At 47.2% G+C, this 15,141-nt stretch overlaps 5 protein-coding genes across 5 annotated transcripts; 3 read left to right on the forward strand and 2 right to left on the reverse strand.

Annotated features, from left to right (window-relative positions):
* Positions 1-279: 279 nt before the first annotated feature.
* On the forward strand, positions 280-2,270 carry TRV_04969 (uncharacterized protein; the record flags this gene model as incomplete). Its single annotated transcript, XM_003020847.1, has 5 exons — positions 280-322; positions 443-682; positions 744-1,661; positions 1,721-1,878; positions 1,944-2,270. The coding sequence occupies 5 exons, from the start codon at positions 280-282 to the stop codon at positions 2,268-2,270; spliced, it is 1,686 nt and encodes a 561-aa protein (XP_003020893.1).
* A 904-nt stretch (positions 2,271-3,174) lies between these two features.
* On the reverse strand, positions 3,175-4,274 carry TRV_04970 (uncharacterized protein; the record flags this gene model as incomplete). The annotated part of the gene is made up of 2 exons (XM_003020848.1): positions 3,175-3,869; positions 4,007-4,274. The coding sequence occupies 2 exons, from the start codon at positions 4,272-4,274 to the stop codon at positions 3,175-3,177; spliced, it is 963 nt and encodes a 320-aa protein (XP_003020894.1).
* A 1,112-nt stretch (positions 4,275-5,386) lies between these two features.
* On the forward strand, positions 5,387-6,394 carry TRV_04971 (uncharacterized protein; the record flags this gene model as incomplete). The annotated part of the gene is made up of 1 exon (XM_003020849.1): positions 5,387-6,394. The coding sequence occupies one exon, from the start codon at positions 5,387-5,389 to the stop codon at positions 6,392-6,394; it is 1,008 nt and encodes a 335-aa protein (XP_003020895.1).
* A 1,608-nt stretch (positions 6,395-8,002) lies between these two features.
* On the forward strand, positions 8,003-10,252 carry TRV_04972 (uncharacterized protein; the record flags this gene model as incomplete). Its single annotated transcript, XM_003020850.1, has 1 exon — positions 8,003-10,252. One exon carries the CDS (start codon positions 8,003-8,005, stop codon positions 10,250-10,252), a length of 2,250 nt encoding a protein of 749 aa, XP_003020896.1.
* Positions 10,253-10,913: 661 nt separating this feature from the next.
* TRV_04973 (uncharacterized protein) lies at positions 10,914-14,763 on the reverse strand (the record flags this gene model as incomplete). The annotated part of the gene is made up of 5 exons (XM_003020851.1): positions 10,914-12,186; positions 12,252-13,494; positions 13,618-14,212; positions 14,273-14,476; positions 14,539-14,763. The coding sequence occupies 5 exons, from the start codon at positions 14,761-14,763 to the stop codon at positions 10,914-10,916; spliced, it is 3,540 nt and encodes a 1,179-aa protein (XP_003020897.1).
* Between the last annotated feature and the right edge of the window lie 378 nt (positions 14,764-15,141).

Genomic DNA, 15,141 nt, shown 5'->3' on the forward strand with positions numbered 1-15,141 from the left:
GCTTGGCGCTTGAGCCAGCCGCGGAGCAAAAGCAGAACAAAAAAGAACATCCGCCGCTGCGAAGCACAGAAGGGCAGCAAAAAATCAATGAGAACCACGAACAAGCCCCAGCAACTCGCCAGCTTCAGTCTTCCAGCCTTCACCCTAAGGGGGCCTGAGACCAACTTTACCCGCGGTGACGCCCAAGTCGGCCGTCCTCGACAAGTCTGACACGGAAAACTCTTCCTACCCTTAACTATCTCCCAACGCCACGCTCCAGCCTATCGCAGTGCAATAGCTATGGGTGATCAACAGAATATATCGCAGATACTGGCAGCTCTAGGTACATTGTTTCCCGGTCTATTTCACCTTCTTTGGTTCTCTCCTTTATTGCGCTTAATCTGAGCCGTCGTTTTGTATCATTCTTGCTAACCGGGTCCGAATTTTTCGCTTTTTCGTTAAGCTGCCGTTCGGCCTGCTGCTGGCGCGCAATATGCTTCCCCTACCGGAGCTACCCCATCAACTGCTCCTCCTCCCTCTACAAATACTGGGGGATACTCCCTACCTCAGCCAGATAACACCGGCAGCTTGAACATCGGCGGCGCAACTTCTATCAATGCAGGTTCAGTAAGTATAGCAGATGCGATTGCCAAGGCGCGAGGAATCGCTGCGGAGAAGGGCATCACATATAAACCTACGCCAGGTGAGTCTTTGTCAACTTATCCTCATATAGTTGAAAGGATATAGCTAACAGCCTTGTACAGCACAGACTCGAGACGCCGGTCGATCGTCTCATCGGCGTTCGCGGTCACCGTCCAGGACACCTCCGCGTAATTCCACTGCTCGAGATGTGTTTAGAGACGGATACAATCCCTATCGAGACGAACGTCGAGGTGCAGATAGGCGCGGCGCTGGTGATCGTGGATATGGGCGAGAAAGGTCATCCTCCCCGAGACCTGGCGCATACTCGCCTCCTTCAAACAGACATTACAGAGCTGGTGGTGATAGGTCACCTCCTCCACGGAACCGAGGGCCGGTGTCAGACGAGAACAACGAGACTATTGAAATAGACAACAAGCACGTTGGATTGATAATCGGACGTCAGGGAGAGAATCTTCGACGGATCGAAAACGAAACAGGTGCTCGTGTTCAGTTCCTTGACAGCGCAGAACATAACAAGACCATTCGGCTCTGCAGATTATCTGGTCCCAAGTCAATAAGAGACAAAGCCAAGGCGGAGATAGACCGTATCGTGAGCGAAAATAACCAGGCTCGAAACGACGGTCGACCAATTGGTCAAGATGGAAGGCCTGTTGACGCGGATGGCTCTGAGACCACGAAGATTATGGTTCCTGATCGGACTGTTGGTCTTGTCATCGGACGCTCGGGTGAGACTGTTAGAGACCTTGCTGAGCGGAGTGGATGTCGCATCAATATTGCCCGTGATGGAGAGAGCATCAATGGCCTACGACCGGTTACCTTGACAGGATCCCAGCAAGCCATACAGCGCGCCAAAGAACTGATATTGGGCATTGTAGAAAGTGACACAAGAACAAGCGGGAATCAAGGGCAGCGGGAACCCAGAGGACAAGGCTCGGGCGGTGAGAATGGTGGCGGAGGTGAGAAACTGAACGATAAGATGTTTATCCCTAAGGAATATGTCGGCATGGTTATTGGTAAAGGTATGCATCGGTTTCCTACTGTTATATTACATTCATGCAAAGCTGACATATATCCATAGGAGGAGAAGCGATAAGAGAACTACAAACCCTAAGTGGCTGTAAAATAAACATATTGCCACTTGTTGCGCGAGAGCCTGAGAGAGAAGTCACTTTCTATGGCGTCCAGACTGCAATCGATGCTGCAAAGAAAGCGGTACTTGCCAAGGTCGAAGCTGCGGTATGCAATACCTTGCCCGCCTAAACCCAATATTCAATCCAACTTCAACTAACAAAATGCACTAGAAAAACCGCTCGCAAGGACCTAGACGTGATGATTCCTACAGCCAGCAATCCCAATACCAACAGCAGCAGCAGCCATATTCTCAAGACTCCAACTCCCAGCAGCAACCTCAACAGCAACAGCAGGGCATGCAGGCTGGTGTAGGTGACGGAACAGACCCGTACGCCATGTATGGAGGCTACGAGAACTACATGGCTATGTGGTATGCTGCTTTGGCTCAGCAGCAACAGCAGCAACAGCAACAGCAACAACAATACCCGCAGTACCAAGGTGGAGGAGCGCCGCCTCAATCCGGCTCAGACCAGCAAGGACCTCCTGGAGTCTCTTAGCCTACTCTTAGCCTACCGTTTCTCTCAAAGGCAAGAAAGAAGGCCCTATATTTACGCCATTTCAATTTATTTGAAACCCGTCACGGAATTGTTGATTGTTTTCTCCCTTGATGAAAAAGCGTGCTAAATGGTTGGTTCAACTAGTTATAGCTCTGAGCATGTTTACTTTTGCCATCTATATGATGTGTACGCAGTACATGATATGACATTGCCATATACCTCTTCCTGTAATGCTACCTACTCTAATTACTACAATATGATTCTCTGTCTTCCTGATCTAGTATTGCCCCTCGCACTCGCACAGGTACAGATAAGCTTGAAAAGTACTACGACTTCCTCTACTTGGGCTTCTCATGCTATACAAACATAGTAGCTGTGCGGCTATTTGGACGGATAAAAGCTAGTTAACCAAAACTATTTTATTTTTTACTTTTTATGGGAGTCCAGCACCCACATACGTAGTAGCCACAAGCAATCAACTCAAAATGAAATGCAGTTAGAAAACAGAAGTGAGAAAATAGAAAGATACTGAAAAACAAATGAAAGGTAAAGGGAAGGAAGGGATAAGAAAAATCACAAACAAGCAAATAACAAAACTGAACAGGTAATGTATAGGAAACAGGATCAGGGTCCTCCACTAACATCTAAGGACCTCTGGGCCCGTATGTATTAAGTGGACGGGGAAAAAGGTTAGGGAATGTAAGCCTTAAAGATTCCTTCAGGTGTTTCCAAGTAAGAAAAGCCTTCTTGGTCTAAGGGCAAGTGTAGTACTTCCAAGATCAGTCATACCATGCCGTAAGGTTTATTTCTTCCCGCTTGGAGTATTGGGGCGCGAGTTGATGATCTGTAAAGACTTATTATTAGTAAAACCTTTTTCCTTGACCAAGTTTGTGAGTAGAGTATTTTAATGCACCTTTTCCACAAACAAGCTGCGCTTGTTCTTCTTTTTGGCCATCTTCTGGCGAATAATTGCTCTTTCTTCTTTAGTAAGCACCGTTGCGGCCTTGTTGTTGTCTGCCATCAATGCTGGGACTAAGAAAGAATGAACGGGTAGGTTAATAGATGTGGCCCCTCTTACAACTACCGCGCGAAGGCGGTCCGTAGATGGGTGGGTTTTAGTATGACTGATCGCGTCCCAGTTCTCCTCCCGGATCACATTGGCCATAAAGCCCACAGTGAATGCAATCCAGTGCTTCGCGGCGTCGGGATTGTCGACTCCACGAGGACGACGGAACTCCATGGTTCCGCTATCTGTCAGGTTCTGGAAGTTCCAGGATACATTCCTGTCCGGGCACACTGCTGTCACAATTGTAGCGACGAACTTGTGATCTTTGAACTCGTCGAAAATGGGACTCCACCCTCCCTGAGAGACGTTTTTGATTTTCGTCATGCAGCCGGGGATAATATTCGCGTTAGGTTGGGCCCAGGGGTTTTCCTTGCGATCTTCATGCATAATCCGCATCACCGGTGATTCATAGTAGATGGTTCCCTTGACGATGTTTTTTACCTGGGAAAGTGTATACTTTCCGCCAGCAGGAGCGACATGGACATGCGTTGCGCAGCCTTTGGTAAGGTGCACATCGCAGCTTCTGAGCAACACTGCAAAGAGGGCATCGATCACGAGCGGCCAGTTTTCGTGCGTATAGAGGACAGGGGAAATGAGTTCGCATGGCCCTACGTCGTGGAACAATTTGTCAGTAACATATACCGCTGTTGGTGATGCATTGCAAGCTTACAGTAACCACCTCCAATGTCGTCAAGAGCTGCCTCGTGGGCTATCGTCCACCTATCGTACACACTACTTTTCTCCGTTCTAGTGAGTATATTGTTCTGGGTAAATTCATCAGCCATGGCCTTGCGAAAAATGAGTTGTTGATTGGTTTTGTCCATGTCATTCGGCTTGAACCCAAGTTTCTGCAGCCTTTGTTTTAGGGATGTAGACTTCGGCTTGAGGTAGAGCTCCATTTCAATGCCGAATGAGAAGGGGTGGGATTTGGATGACATGTTTGGAGAAAGTATTGATGACAAGTCAGGGTTGGAAAGGAAAGAGTAACGATACTCTGAGTTTAAAAGGGCTGTGCAATAGGATATACTGGAGAGAATGGTTTGGAAGTAAGAGTTCGAGCATTTTACGACGAACCTTGGACGGGTTTATATATCCCATTTCAAGGATTTCTTTTTCCTGACATTGATCGCAGAATGTGACCTTCTGGCTTTCAGTGCAGGAGCATCTCGGGTAGCTAGGTTGGTTCAGTTCCGTTTCTCATCTCGATATTAGGCTATAGATAGCAATATTGAACTCCCTGAAGATGCCGTTTCACATCCGTACGTTCGTGCAATCAATGGTCGTAACCCATTGGGCAGACCAAGATATCTTAGACAATAGGATCCATCGAAGCGTCAACACCGCGGCGTAGTCAGTCGTGGTAGCGTCTACGTGCATGATTGAGCAGGGTATGCGAGAAAAAAAGGCGTCACTGGATACCAGTGAATATATGTTGGATGCCTCCACTACCAGCTGGTAGTAAAATCATTGGTGATTACGGGGATATCCAAAGGCGAAACAGAAAGGGGGAGTTAATGATATCCCTCCTAACTCTTGCCTAAGCGCTGCGCCCATATCTTCGGAACCAGCTAGCCCCCAACGCGGCTTGCTAGATGGCACCGTGAAATGTCAAGCACAGAGGCAGTTAATTTTTAACTGAGGCTTTGTGAATAAACACAATTTATCAAGTATTCCGTTCAACTAAAGGAGTGAGCCCATACCCGTGGTATATAGGATGATGAGTAGTTTGTAGAGGTGTGAGGCTGTTCGAACAGGCTTATCTTGAACTTTCTAAGCGCTGAGAGCTAAATTTTAACTGCTTCATTAAGCAAGTGAATGGGCTTCTCCTGACCAATCGGAAGCTGCTATAAGATACAGCGAGTTTTGTTGTTTGCTAACTAGCCAATCATTAATGCTGTTGTATTGTTATTAATAGTTCTACACGTGACTCCAACGTTTCCCCGCTCGCTGTGGCTCTTGTGGTTGGCTCGTTTGGTCACTCGTTAGCCGCCGCCAAGAGCGTGATGTCCCGCAGCAACAGGATATAAGGTTGGGGCCTGTTTCCTCGTTCATGCCACTTGACTACTACTTTGCTTCAGCGATCGTGATATACTACTTTTACACCACATCGACCTCATCAATTTCTTGTTACTGCTTCAGACAAACACTACAGTCCAAGAAGCTGTCTACACACCTTTTACCCCCTTCAGCCACCCAATATCCTTTCATTACCAATCAACTACTCCAATCAACCACTATGACAAACTCGGAGGATGAGGAATATCAACGGCTTGTGAGATGGAAATTTGAGCAAGACAAGAAACGAAAGGGAGATGAGAGCTGGAAGATCGCAAGATGGCAGGCATATTGGGAGGATGTCCGCAAAGGAACCGTGAAACACTATGCATGCCTTGTCCTCATAACTAAGTCAGGCCCAATTACATCGCCAGAAAAGTTACAGGAGATTGCTGGTCGTCCATCACTACCGGAAGTTTATACAACTGTGAAGCTGAAAGCTTTTGTTGAAGAGCCGCCAGCGGAGCCCAAGGAGGAAGATCAAGTCCAGTACTGTACTCTTGGAAACTTGCAGGCTGTAAAAGCCGCGACTTATGGTGTAACCCAGCTGGTATGGTTTCGAGATGGTCCAGCAGGTGCGTGGCTAGCATACTCTTTGAAGTCGGACAACCGACAGTGGGAAGATTTTCGCGAAGCATGCCGCACAGGAGCCATTCTATACACTTATGGCACCTATTCCATTATCATATCTAACGCAGGGCCCTTCACATCCCCAGAAAAGTTACAGGAGATTCTCGGACTTTCAACACCACCAGAATTGAAGGAAGCCACGCGGGCGGAGCTCACTGATGACATACACCCTAAGCTAAAAGAGGGGGATATAGTGCAGTATTGCGATGTTGACCTTCGCTACCTGGACAAGGTAGAGGAAGTCTCTGAAGGAGAAGATATCCTCATTTGGGCTGATCTAAAGCAAAGGTGTGGCTGGCTTGCCCACTCTGTGAAATCGAGGGCTGGAGGTGAAGATGTCGAAGCTAGCAATGGCAAAGAGAATGCTGGATGAAAAGAGGACTTCAGCAACATATACCGATATGGATTAACTGCTTTGGTCTTGCAATTTATGCTACTCTTACTACCCCCTTTCTCTATCTCTAAACCCATGATTTCAGAAAACCCACTTAGTCGCTCTTTGATATATGCAAAGCTTTCAAAAACTTCTTGAACAGTCAAGATGTGTACTTAACTGAAACTACTACTCCTTGTTTTTGCCTGACTCTGCGTTTGCATGATCGAATTAGAGCAAATAAGGGTGGGTGTAAAGTCTCGCCTGTAAATTGGTTATATGGATAGTCGAACAGAGTTCTAGGGATCAACTCCATCGACATCAGTAGAACATTTAAAATGAGGGCAGTTGATCCCTAAATTTCTACGGCACGCTTCATGCACTTAGTGACCTTGGGACTCTGCGAGCTCCGTGTGTCAGCCGCCCAAGAACAGGGCAAACGTCATCAAGAGGTCAAGCATGGATAATCCACTAATCCCTTTGTTTAGGAACTTCACTAGGGCCTTGATAGTCGATAGATAACCGCTGAGGGAGTTGACCAAATGGATATCCTCGGCGTGGTTGTTTCATCCCTAACAGCTCAGGCCCAAATGCTTTGCTCAGAGCTGCCCATCTTGTTGAAACTATCCCCACTGGTAAGGAAAAGCCCTGTCCAGTCACTGCAGGGACTCCATTTCTTCAGGCATCTCGCACCCTGTCGTATCGTGTCCCAGTTAGCGCCCGTCGTCCTGCGTCTTCCTGTTTGTTGATGTTTCTATCAGCTCGTTTCTCTTGCCGCCGGGCTTCCGACCAATCAGGTGTCTCAAGCTAGCTAACTTCTCGCCAAGTCAAACATTCACGTGATAAACCTAAAAACCTCTTGTCTATTTTTGGGTTTCCAGCGAAAGTTTTCTTCGACTTCAAAGCATCAAAGTTGCTGCTCGCGCCGTCATGGAGACGAGTTTGTGGCCTGACAAGCCATTCCGTGGAGTGCCATGGGAACTGGCTGCGGGCAGTGGGCTGTTGCGCGGCCGGACGAGGTGGACTTGGGCGCGAAGTGAATCATAGCTCCCGCTTGGCTTGCGATGACAGCTGGAAGATGGCATTGACTTTGTCCTAGTCTCTAGGGAGCTTGTCATGCCATGAACAATAATAAATGCTATCAGGCCCAGGTATTGCTAAATATCTGGCTCTTCTAGTTTTCCTCCCTCTCTATTCATATATTTCATGCGTGTTCACTTGATGTGAATTGCGTGACGGATCTATTTTTTTTTTCTTATTGTTCCTATTGTTTATTTATTTCTTGCATATACAGTGAAGATACCCCCTCCCTCTTTATTTGTATCCTTTTACTACAGTTCATTGGAACTATTCATTAATACAGGCTTGTGTTGATTGACAATAGCCTTCTGTTTCTGAGTCTTTCCGTTTCCTTTATTTTTCGGGTCCCCTTAAGCCCTAAGGCACTTCATATTCTTTCTCCTTACGTCTTCCTCCATTTTGCAACGAATTCTCTCTCTCTCTCTCTCTCTTGACCCGGGAGGCAGATTTCAAACTTGTTGGCCTACGTACTTGAACCTGCGCTGGTCGCTTTACTACCTTCAAACTACAACCTTCACAGTCGATATCATGCAGTTCTCACGGTTTATTCCCCGAGCAGGGACCCCTTCCCTTCCTCCATATGGCGCTCATGATGCTCCATCTTCAGCGGATGGAGCTCGCGGTGCTGCTCCTCCCGACGCTATAACGCCATACCTAGGACTTAGAGCTCGACTCTCACAAGTCTGGATCAATAAATGGACTATTCTCATACTACTTGTGCTCGTTAGACTACTCATTGCGGTTGGTTCACTGGATCGCAACATGGCCTCTGCCGAGCGGGAAGCACTGTCAGCGTGCACGAGTGTTGAATCTATGGGCAGCGCCATGGCTTCGATGCCTCATTACATGTCCATGGGTGTCAACGAACTCACTGCCTCTGGAGTGGAAAAGGCAGTTAACGGACTGATGTCGATGCTATCTCTAGTCGTCACGGGCGTGGAAGAGATTGTTCTCTTTGTCATTCATGTCTTAACCAGCACATATCTTTGCCTTATCACCCTTGTCGTCCGTGGCAGTTTACACGTTGCCTTGAAGATCATCGAGGATACAACTGAGTTTCTAAACAAGACTCTCCACGATATTGGATCTGGGATTACCAAAGGTGTCGATGGATTCCAAAAAGAAGTGAACGACTTTATCAAGGGAATCAACACAGTCACAAGCATTTTCGGAGACGACAACAAGATTCCTTCGCTAGACATTTCTGGCGAGGTTAACAAGCTTAACGACCTGAAGTTGCCATCGTCTATTAATGACGGACTAGACAAGATTAACTCCTCAATTCCCACCTTCGACGAGGTCCAAGAGCTGGCCGATACCGTCATTCGCAAACCTTTCCAACTTGTGAAGAAACTTATCAATGAAACTGTTGTCGACTACCATTTCGATCGCTCCCTTTTCCCGGTTCCCGAGAGGGAGGTTCTTGATTTTTGCACTAAAGATGATGGCATTAGCAACTTTTTTGACGGATTAAGAGTTGTCATCAGCACTGCGCAAAAAATATTCATTGGCGTTCTTGTTGTAGCCGCAATTGCAGCCTGTATCCCCATGGCTTATGGAGAGGTTCGCCGATATCGTCGCATGAAGGAACGTTCCCTTCTAGTACGGAAAGATGCTCACGATCCGATGGATGTCGTTTACATCATCTCTCGGCCTTACACCTCTGCTGGTGGGCTGAAGATATCCAGTTGGTTCCGATCTGGTCGCAAACAAGTTCTCGTCAGATGGATGGTTGCCTACGTAACTTCTCCTACCGCTCTTTTTCTCCTCTCTCTTGGAATAGCTGGTCTCTTTGCCTGTCTTTGCCAATATATCCTCCTCCAAGCCGTTAAGAAGGAAGTTCCTGCTCTTACGGGCCAAGTAAGCCAGTTTGCAGACAAAGTGGTTCACTCTCTCAACAATGCTTCCAAACAATGGGCAATCGGCACCAACGGAGTTATCGACCACACAAACAATGACATCAATCAAAAGGTCCTGGGATGGGTCAACCAGACCACTGGCCCTGTAAACGACACTTTGAATGCCTTTGTTGAGAAGACGAGCGAAGTGCTTGATAAGGCCTTTGGCGGCACTATCCTCCACGACCCAATCCAAGACGTTCTCCACTGCCTTATCGGGCTCAAGATCGAAGGTATCCAAAAGGCTCTTACATGGGTCTCTGACCATGCCCATGTCGACTTCCCTCATGTCCGCGAGGACATGTTCTCTCTGGGTGCTATCCAAAGCATATCCAAGGATAACGCTACGAACCCGGATAGTTTCCTTGCCAATCCAGGAGACAAGACAGCGGACAAAATCAGCTCCGTTGTCATCCGTGTAACTGAGGCAGTTGAATCGGGAATCAAAACAGAAGCACTCATATCCGCTGCCCTCATCTCCCTTTGGTTCTTGCTCTTGTTGATTGCCTTCATCCGGGTTCTTACCCTTGCCTGGCGCCGAGATAGAGTACGTGGTGACGGCGGAATTGACGCCGCCTATCATCCTCCTGCTGTTGGTACTCGTGCCGTTCCAAACATTGAACTGAATAACTTCCACGATGTTCCGCTAAATAGTCCTGCGATCGGAACTGGTATGGCCCTCGGCGCAGCTCCCAAATACAGCGCTACACCTAACCCCCCTGGATCTCTATATCCAACAGCCCCCAGCAATGAAGATGATTACCAGGCTCAAAAGCTTGGGTATGCGGGACAGAGAGACTATGAGATGGCTTTACAAAAAGACATGAGAACGAGCAGCCACGGTCAAGTCGAGTATGGGACAGATGTGAAGCATGGTTAAACATAAACCACCTGCATAGCTAGCTATTTCCTTTGTTAATTTTTCTTTTTTATCGGAGCATTGAGCATTGTGATATGATTTCGTCTGGAGTTAGGCGCAAGTGGGTGGACATCTATATGTCGATTAAATAGCTAGACCTAGAGCCTTCGAAGGCAGAGAAAGGATACGGCAGAATATACCCATGACTGCTTTAGTAAAATGATATTTACGTCATTCATTCGTTCAATCTAAATGTGCAAAATATATACATATGGCTTTAAATAGAAACAAAGAATCCATCACCCTTATCTTCCACTCTCCCTTTTTCAACAAGAGGGTCACAACAAGATATCCTAATCCTCTCCGGAGTTGCCGGACTATCCAAGCGCAATACTTCTTCTGAATTCCACTCCTTTCGAGCAGCCTTCAGCGCATCTCGAATAGCAAAGAAAACGGCACTTCCCATGAACAGAGGCGGTTCGCCAACTCCCCTTGATCGTTGAATTGTTCGCAGGTCTTTCCACTCCACATCTTTTAGAAGGCTGACGTTGAATACCTGAGGTATATCCCTGAATCCTGGAATCTTATACGTCCCGGGTCCTCGAGTGAAAATTTGTCCAGATGCACGATGCCAGAGGCTTTCCTCAGTCGTGAATAGGCCTTGCCCCTGAATAAATGCACCTTATATCTGGCCATAGTCAATCGAGGGATTAATACTTTGACCGACATCCATTTTAATGTCAGCACGTAAGGGGGTCCAATCTCCCGTCAACGTATCTATTTCGACTTCTGCAGCAGTAACACCCTGCGTGAAGTAATAGAGCATCTTTCCTGTGTTCTCACCCCATTTATACCCAATCTCAGGAGTTTTGTAAAATCCCTGCGCTGAAAGATTCACACGGTCAAAGTATGCTGCCGTTGCCAGCTCCTTCATAGTAGCGTTGGGGTTCGCTTCTCGATATGGACGTAGACGTTGATTGAGTTGTTCACATGCATTGAAAATTGCATAGCCATTAAGATCGGAGCTTGCTGAAGCAGCAGTGGGAGATGTATTAGCCACAGTGTTAGTGGCTGTTTCGGAGATAAAGACACTAGATTGAGGGACCTTGAGGGCCTCGGCAGCAATCATGACCATCTTAGTATGCAACCCCTGACCCATTTCAGTACCACCGTGAGCCAAAAGGATGCTACCGTCACGGTATATATGTACCAATGCACCGGCTTGATTCAGGAACAGGGCCGTGAACGATAAACCAAATTTGGTAGGTATTATGGCAATTCCCCTCTTTGACCATTTGTGAGTTCTATTATACTCCTCCACAGCCTTTTGACGAGCATAGTAGTTTGATTCCTCGAGGACCTGCTTGTACATCAGCGGTACATGCCAATCAGTAAGTGCCTGATTGAAATGAGTTTCCTCGTGGTCCTTGTACATATTGATCTCCCTCAGCTTCTCCACGGGTATCTTCAGATGATCTGCAATCTCCGAGACAAAACTTTCAGCAAAGAACATACCCTGAGGCCCTCCAAAGCCTCTGAAGGCGGTGTTTGAAACGGTGTTTGTACGACAAAGGTATCCACGGACGTGAACGTTGGGTATTTTATAAACTCCATCAATATGGGAAAGGGCCCGTTGAACAACACCAAGTGAAAGGTCCTGTGAATGGCCACCGTTGGCGTAGACGTCCGCATCAAGTGCTTGGAGTTTACCATCCTTGTTCACACCAACTTTCCAGTGGCACAAGAATGGATGGCGTTGCCCGGTGGTAGCAATATCTTCGTCGCGGTTAAGCATGCAGCGGACAGGTTTCTTAGTCTTCTTCGCAGCAAGAGCACAGATACTAGCAATCTGCACGGATCTGGATTCCTTTCCGCCAAATCCTCCACCTAGTCGTTTAACTCGACAAACAACTTTATTTTCGGCAACTCCGGTGACTTTGGCAACAAATGCTTGACTGTAAAATTAATGGTTAGAGAATTATGGAGAATTATTAAATGTTGAAGGTGCTAATTGGCTTACACTTCAGCAGGGTTTTGTGTGCTACTGAACACCTCAATCTCATCATCTTCTGGCTTCGGTACAACCACACAAGCATGGGTTTCAAGATAGAAATGCTCCTGGCCTCCAATTCTAGTGGTGCCACTGTAGACGTAGTCTGAAGAAGCAAAGGCTGCTTCGACATCTCCTTTCTTGATAGCTGGCGTAATATGTTTGAAAAATGAGTTGCGTTCGATGGCCTGTTCAATAGTTAGGATGGCAGGAAGAACTTCATATTCAACTTTCACCGCTCTAGATCCAGCCTCAGCCAATCTAGCAGACGTAGCAACGATCATGCCAAGGGGCTGACCGTCAGTGATGACTTCATTGACTGCAAAATATACTTCATCGGAGACTGGCGCCCCCCACCAATTTGACTCTGGGTTGAGGAGATCTTTGGCGCTCACGTAGTCCACCACACCAGGGATATCTAATGCAGGTGTGAAGTCAATGCTTAAGATCTTAGCTCGAGCTTTAGTTGAAAGAACAAGACATCCAAATAATTCGTTCTTCTGTACCGGGATATCATCAGTATACTGAGCTTCTCCAGTGGTCTGCAGTAGTGCAGAAACAGTTGGCGTTGCTTTTCCAACAATCTTCTGGGTATAAGCGGCCGTTGCTTCGTGATCTTTAACACCGGAAGATAATCCACGTTCAATCTCTGGGACAGCATTTTCTTCACAATGAACCTGGACACCTTGGATAGATGAAAGAACGTCATGGTAGAACCTGTAAAAGAAACCAAAAGCTAAAGTTTTCCGATAAGTAGGCATGCCTCCTGGCACCGATGATGGAAGATCAAAATCTTGACCGAGAGCATCCATTACACCTTCAACTGTCGCAGGATCTGTCCAATTTTTTCCAACGATAAACTCTTCTGCTTTCTTTGCAGGTATGGTAGTTGGTGCCATACCTCCATATACCAAATTTGCACTCATAACGACGTTTGAATCAGAAAGTGATACACGCAAGGCAGCGTTGACAATAGCAATATCGTCATCTTTCCTCTTTGCCTGCTTGTACGCTCGTAGATACTCACCATTCACCCGGGAAATAGGGATACGTAGCTTTGCAACCACAGCGTTGGCAGGAAGTGCCGTCGTTCGGTAACCTTTGAAAAACTGGTCCATCGGTATTTGAACCTCTTCCTTCAGTGACTTGGCAAAGAGTATCGTGCCTGTTGCGACAAATACCGGGTTGAGGTCAGAAATCGGCGATGCTGTGGCTATGTTACCAGCCGGCGATGCCACATTCCGAATCTGTCGTCCAGCAAATTACCGTATCTGCTTTTTAATAGCAATGAATGGTTGTGCTTTGGTAGGCCCATACCGCTGGAGAGCCTCCTCACAGATCTCTTCTAGATCTGTGAGTGAAACATTGGCCCCCAGGTCAAGGTAGTCGTCAGTGAAGGTATACTGTTTCAACTCTGGAATGTCACCAACATATACTGAGTGTGTGTATTGCCTGGCTTTGAACTTGATTTCAATTTGTGTCTCGGAGCTCCCTCCTATCACTTTTGCCTCTGGATACGCATCCTTGATCTCCAGGAGCTGGTGCAAGGTTACGGGTCTATACCATCGTTTCCTTTTATTCCCGAAACTTAGTGGTTTCAGCTCATGTCTGTGTAGTTGGGGCGGGAAGATGAGTTCCGTTTCTGGATTGTAGGGGATGAACTCGGGAGTATTGAATGACTGTGTAATAGCCTTTGGAGTTATTCCGTCGCAATCGCCATTCTTTGCACCACCATTGCAGCTTCCACCGTTCTCCTTACAGCACCCCGAGCCTCCGTTTGCTCGTGCTTTGGCACATGATGGGGTGGAGAAGGACTGCGCAGAGTCGAGAATTGACCGGTATCCAGTACATCGGCAAAGATTGCCATCGAATGCTTCTTCAATCGCAAGCTCCGAAGGGGTAGGGTCGTTTCTTAGTAAGGCATATAAGCTCTGGAGATAAACGTTAGCTTCTCAAGCTTTTGCCATATATAGTCTTAGCCTTGCACCCACCATGACTATTCCTGGGGTACAGAAGCCACATTGACTCCCATTTCCAACTGCTATCCGTTGTTGGACAGGATGAGGATTTTTCGAACTCCCTATCCCTTCCACGGTGATAACATGTTTTCCATCGACACTAACCAACGGTGCCAAACATGCATTCACTGAAGCATGGTATATCTTCTTGGTGGTCGGATTGCGGTACGAAACAACCTAATAAATGTTGGCAGGTAATTAGCACTGCTCTTCTTGATGGATAGGGTGGCATGACATACCACGGTGCAGGCACCACAACCGCCCTCTGCACACCCCAGCTTTGTGCCAGTAAGTCCAATCCCTCGAAGGTATTCTAACAGCGTTGCTTCTGGGTCTACCGAGTCCAGAGTAACCTTCGTGCCGTTTAAGTAAAATCGGAGTGTATCATCGTACTTCTCTGTCACCGCAGCTAAGGAAGCTTTCGATGCGGGCGGCTGTGGCTCCTCTACAATAGCAGGAGCCATGACGAAATGTAGGAATAAGTAACCAAAGGAATGTGCTAGGGTAATGATAAATAAAAATATGATAAAACTTCTTTTTTTCAGGGCTGCCCTGGCAGCAAAGAAAAAGAGATGGCTGCTTGTGATGGAACCATGGAGCGGCGGCGTTCCTCGTCCCTAAGTATCTTTTTCTTCCTCCGCTTCGCGCGGTTATCTTAAGCTTATCTGTCGTCTCTCCTCGGCGTCTAAGCGCTGCGGGGCTTGGACGTGCGGGGAAACGCGGTCATCGCCACTCGCCGGTATCCGTATTACCAATCCTCATGGTCATGTGATAAATAACTATACCGGCGTTTAGTTGATCCATATTCCGGTGGCCGGCAGATGATTGGTTCGTATATTTGA

Source organism: Trichophyton verrucosum, assembly GCF_000151505.1.
Source record: "Trichophyton verrucosum HKI 0517 chromosome Unknown contig00379_1.f1.exp, whole genome shotgun sequence".
Classification (NCBI taxonomy): domain Eukaryota; kingdom Fungi; phylum Ascomycota; class Eurotiomycetes; order Onygenales; family Arthrodermataceae; genus Trichophyton; species Trichophyton verrucosum.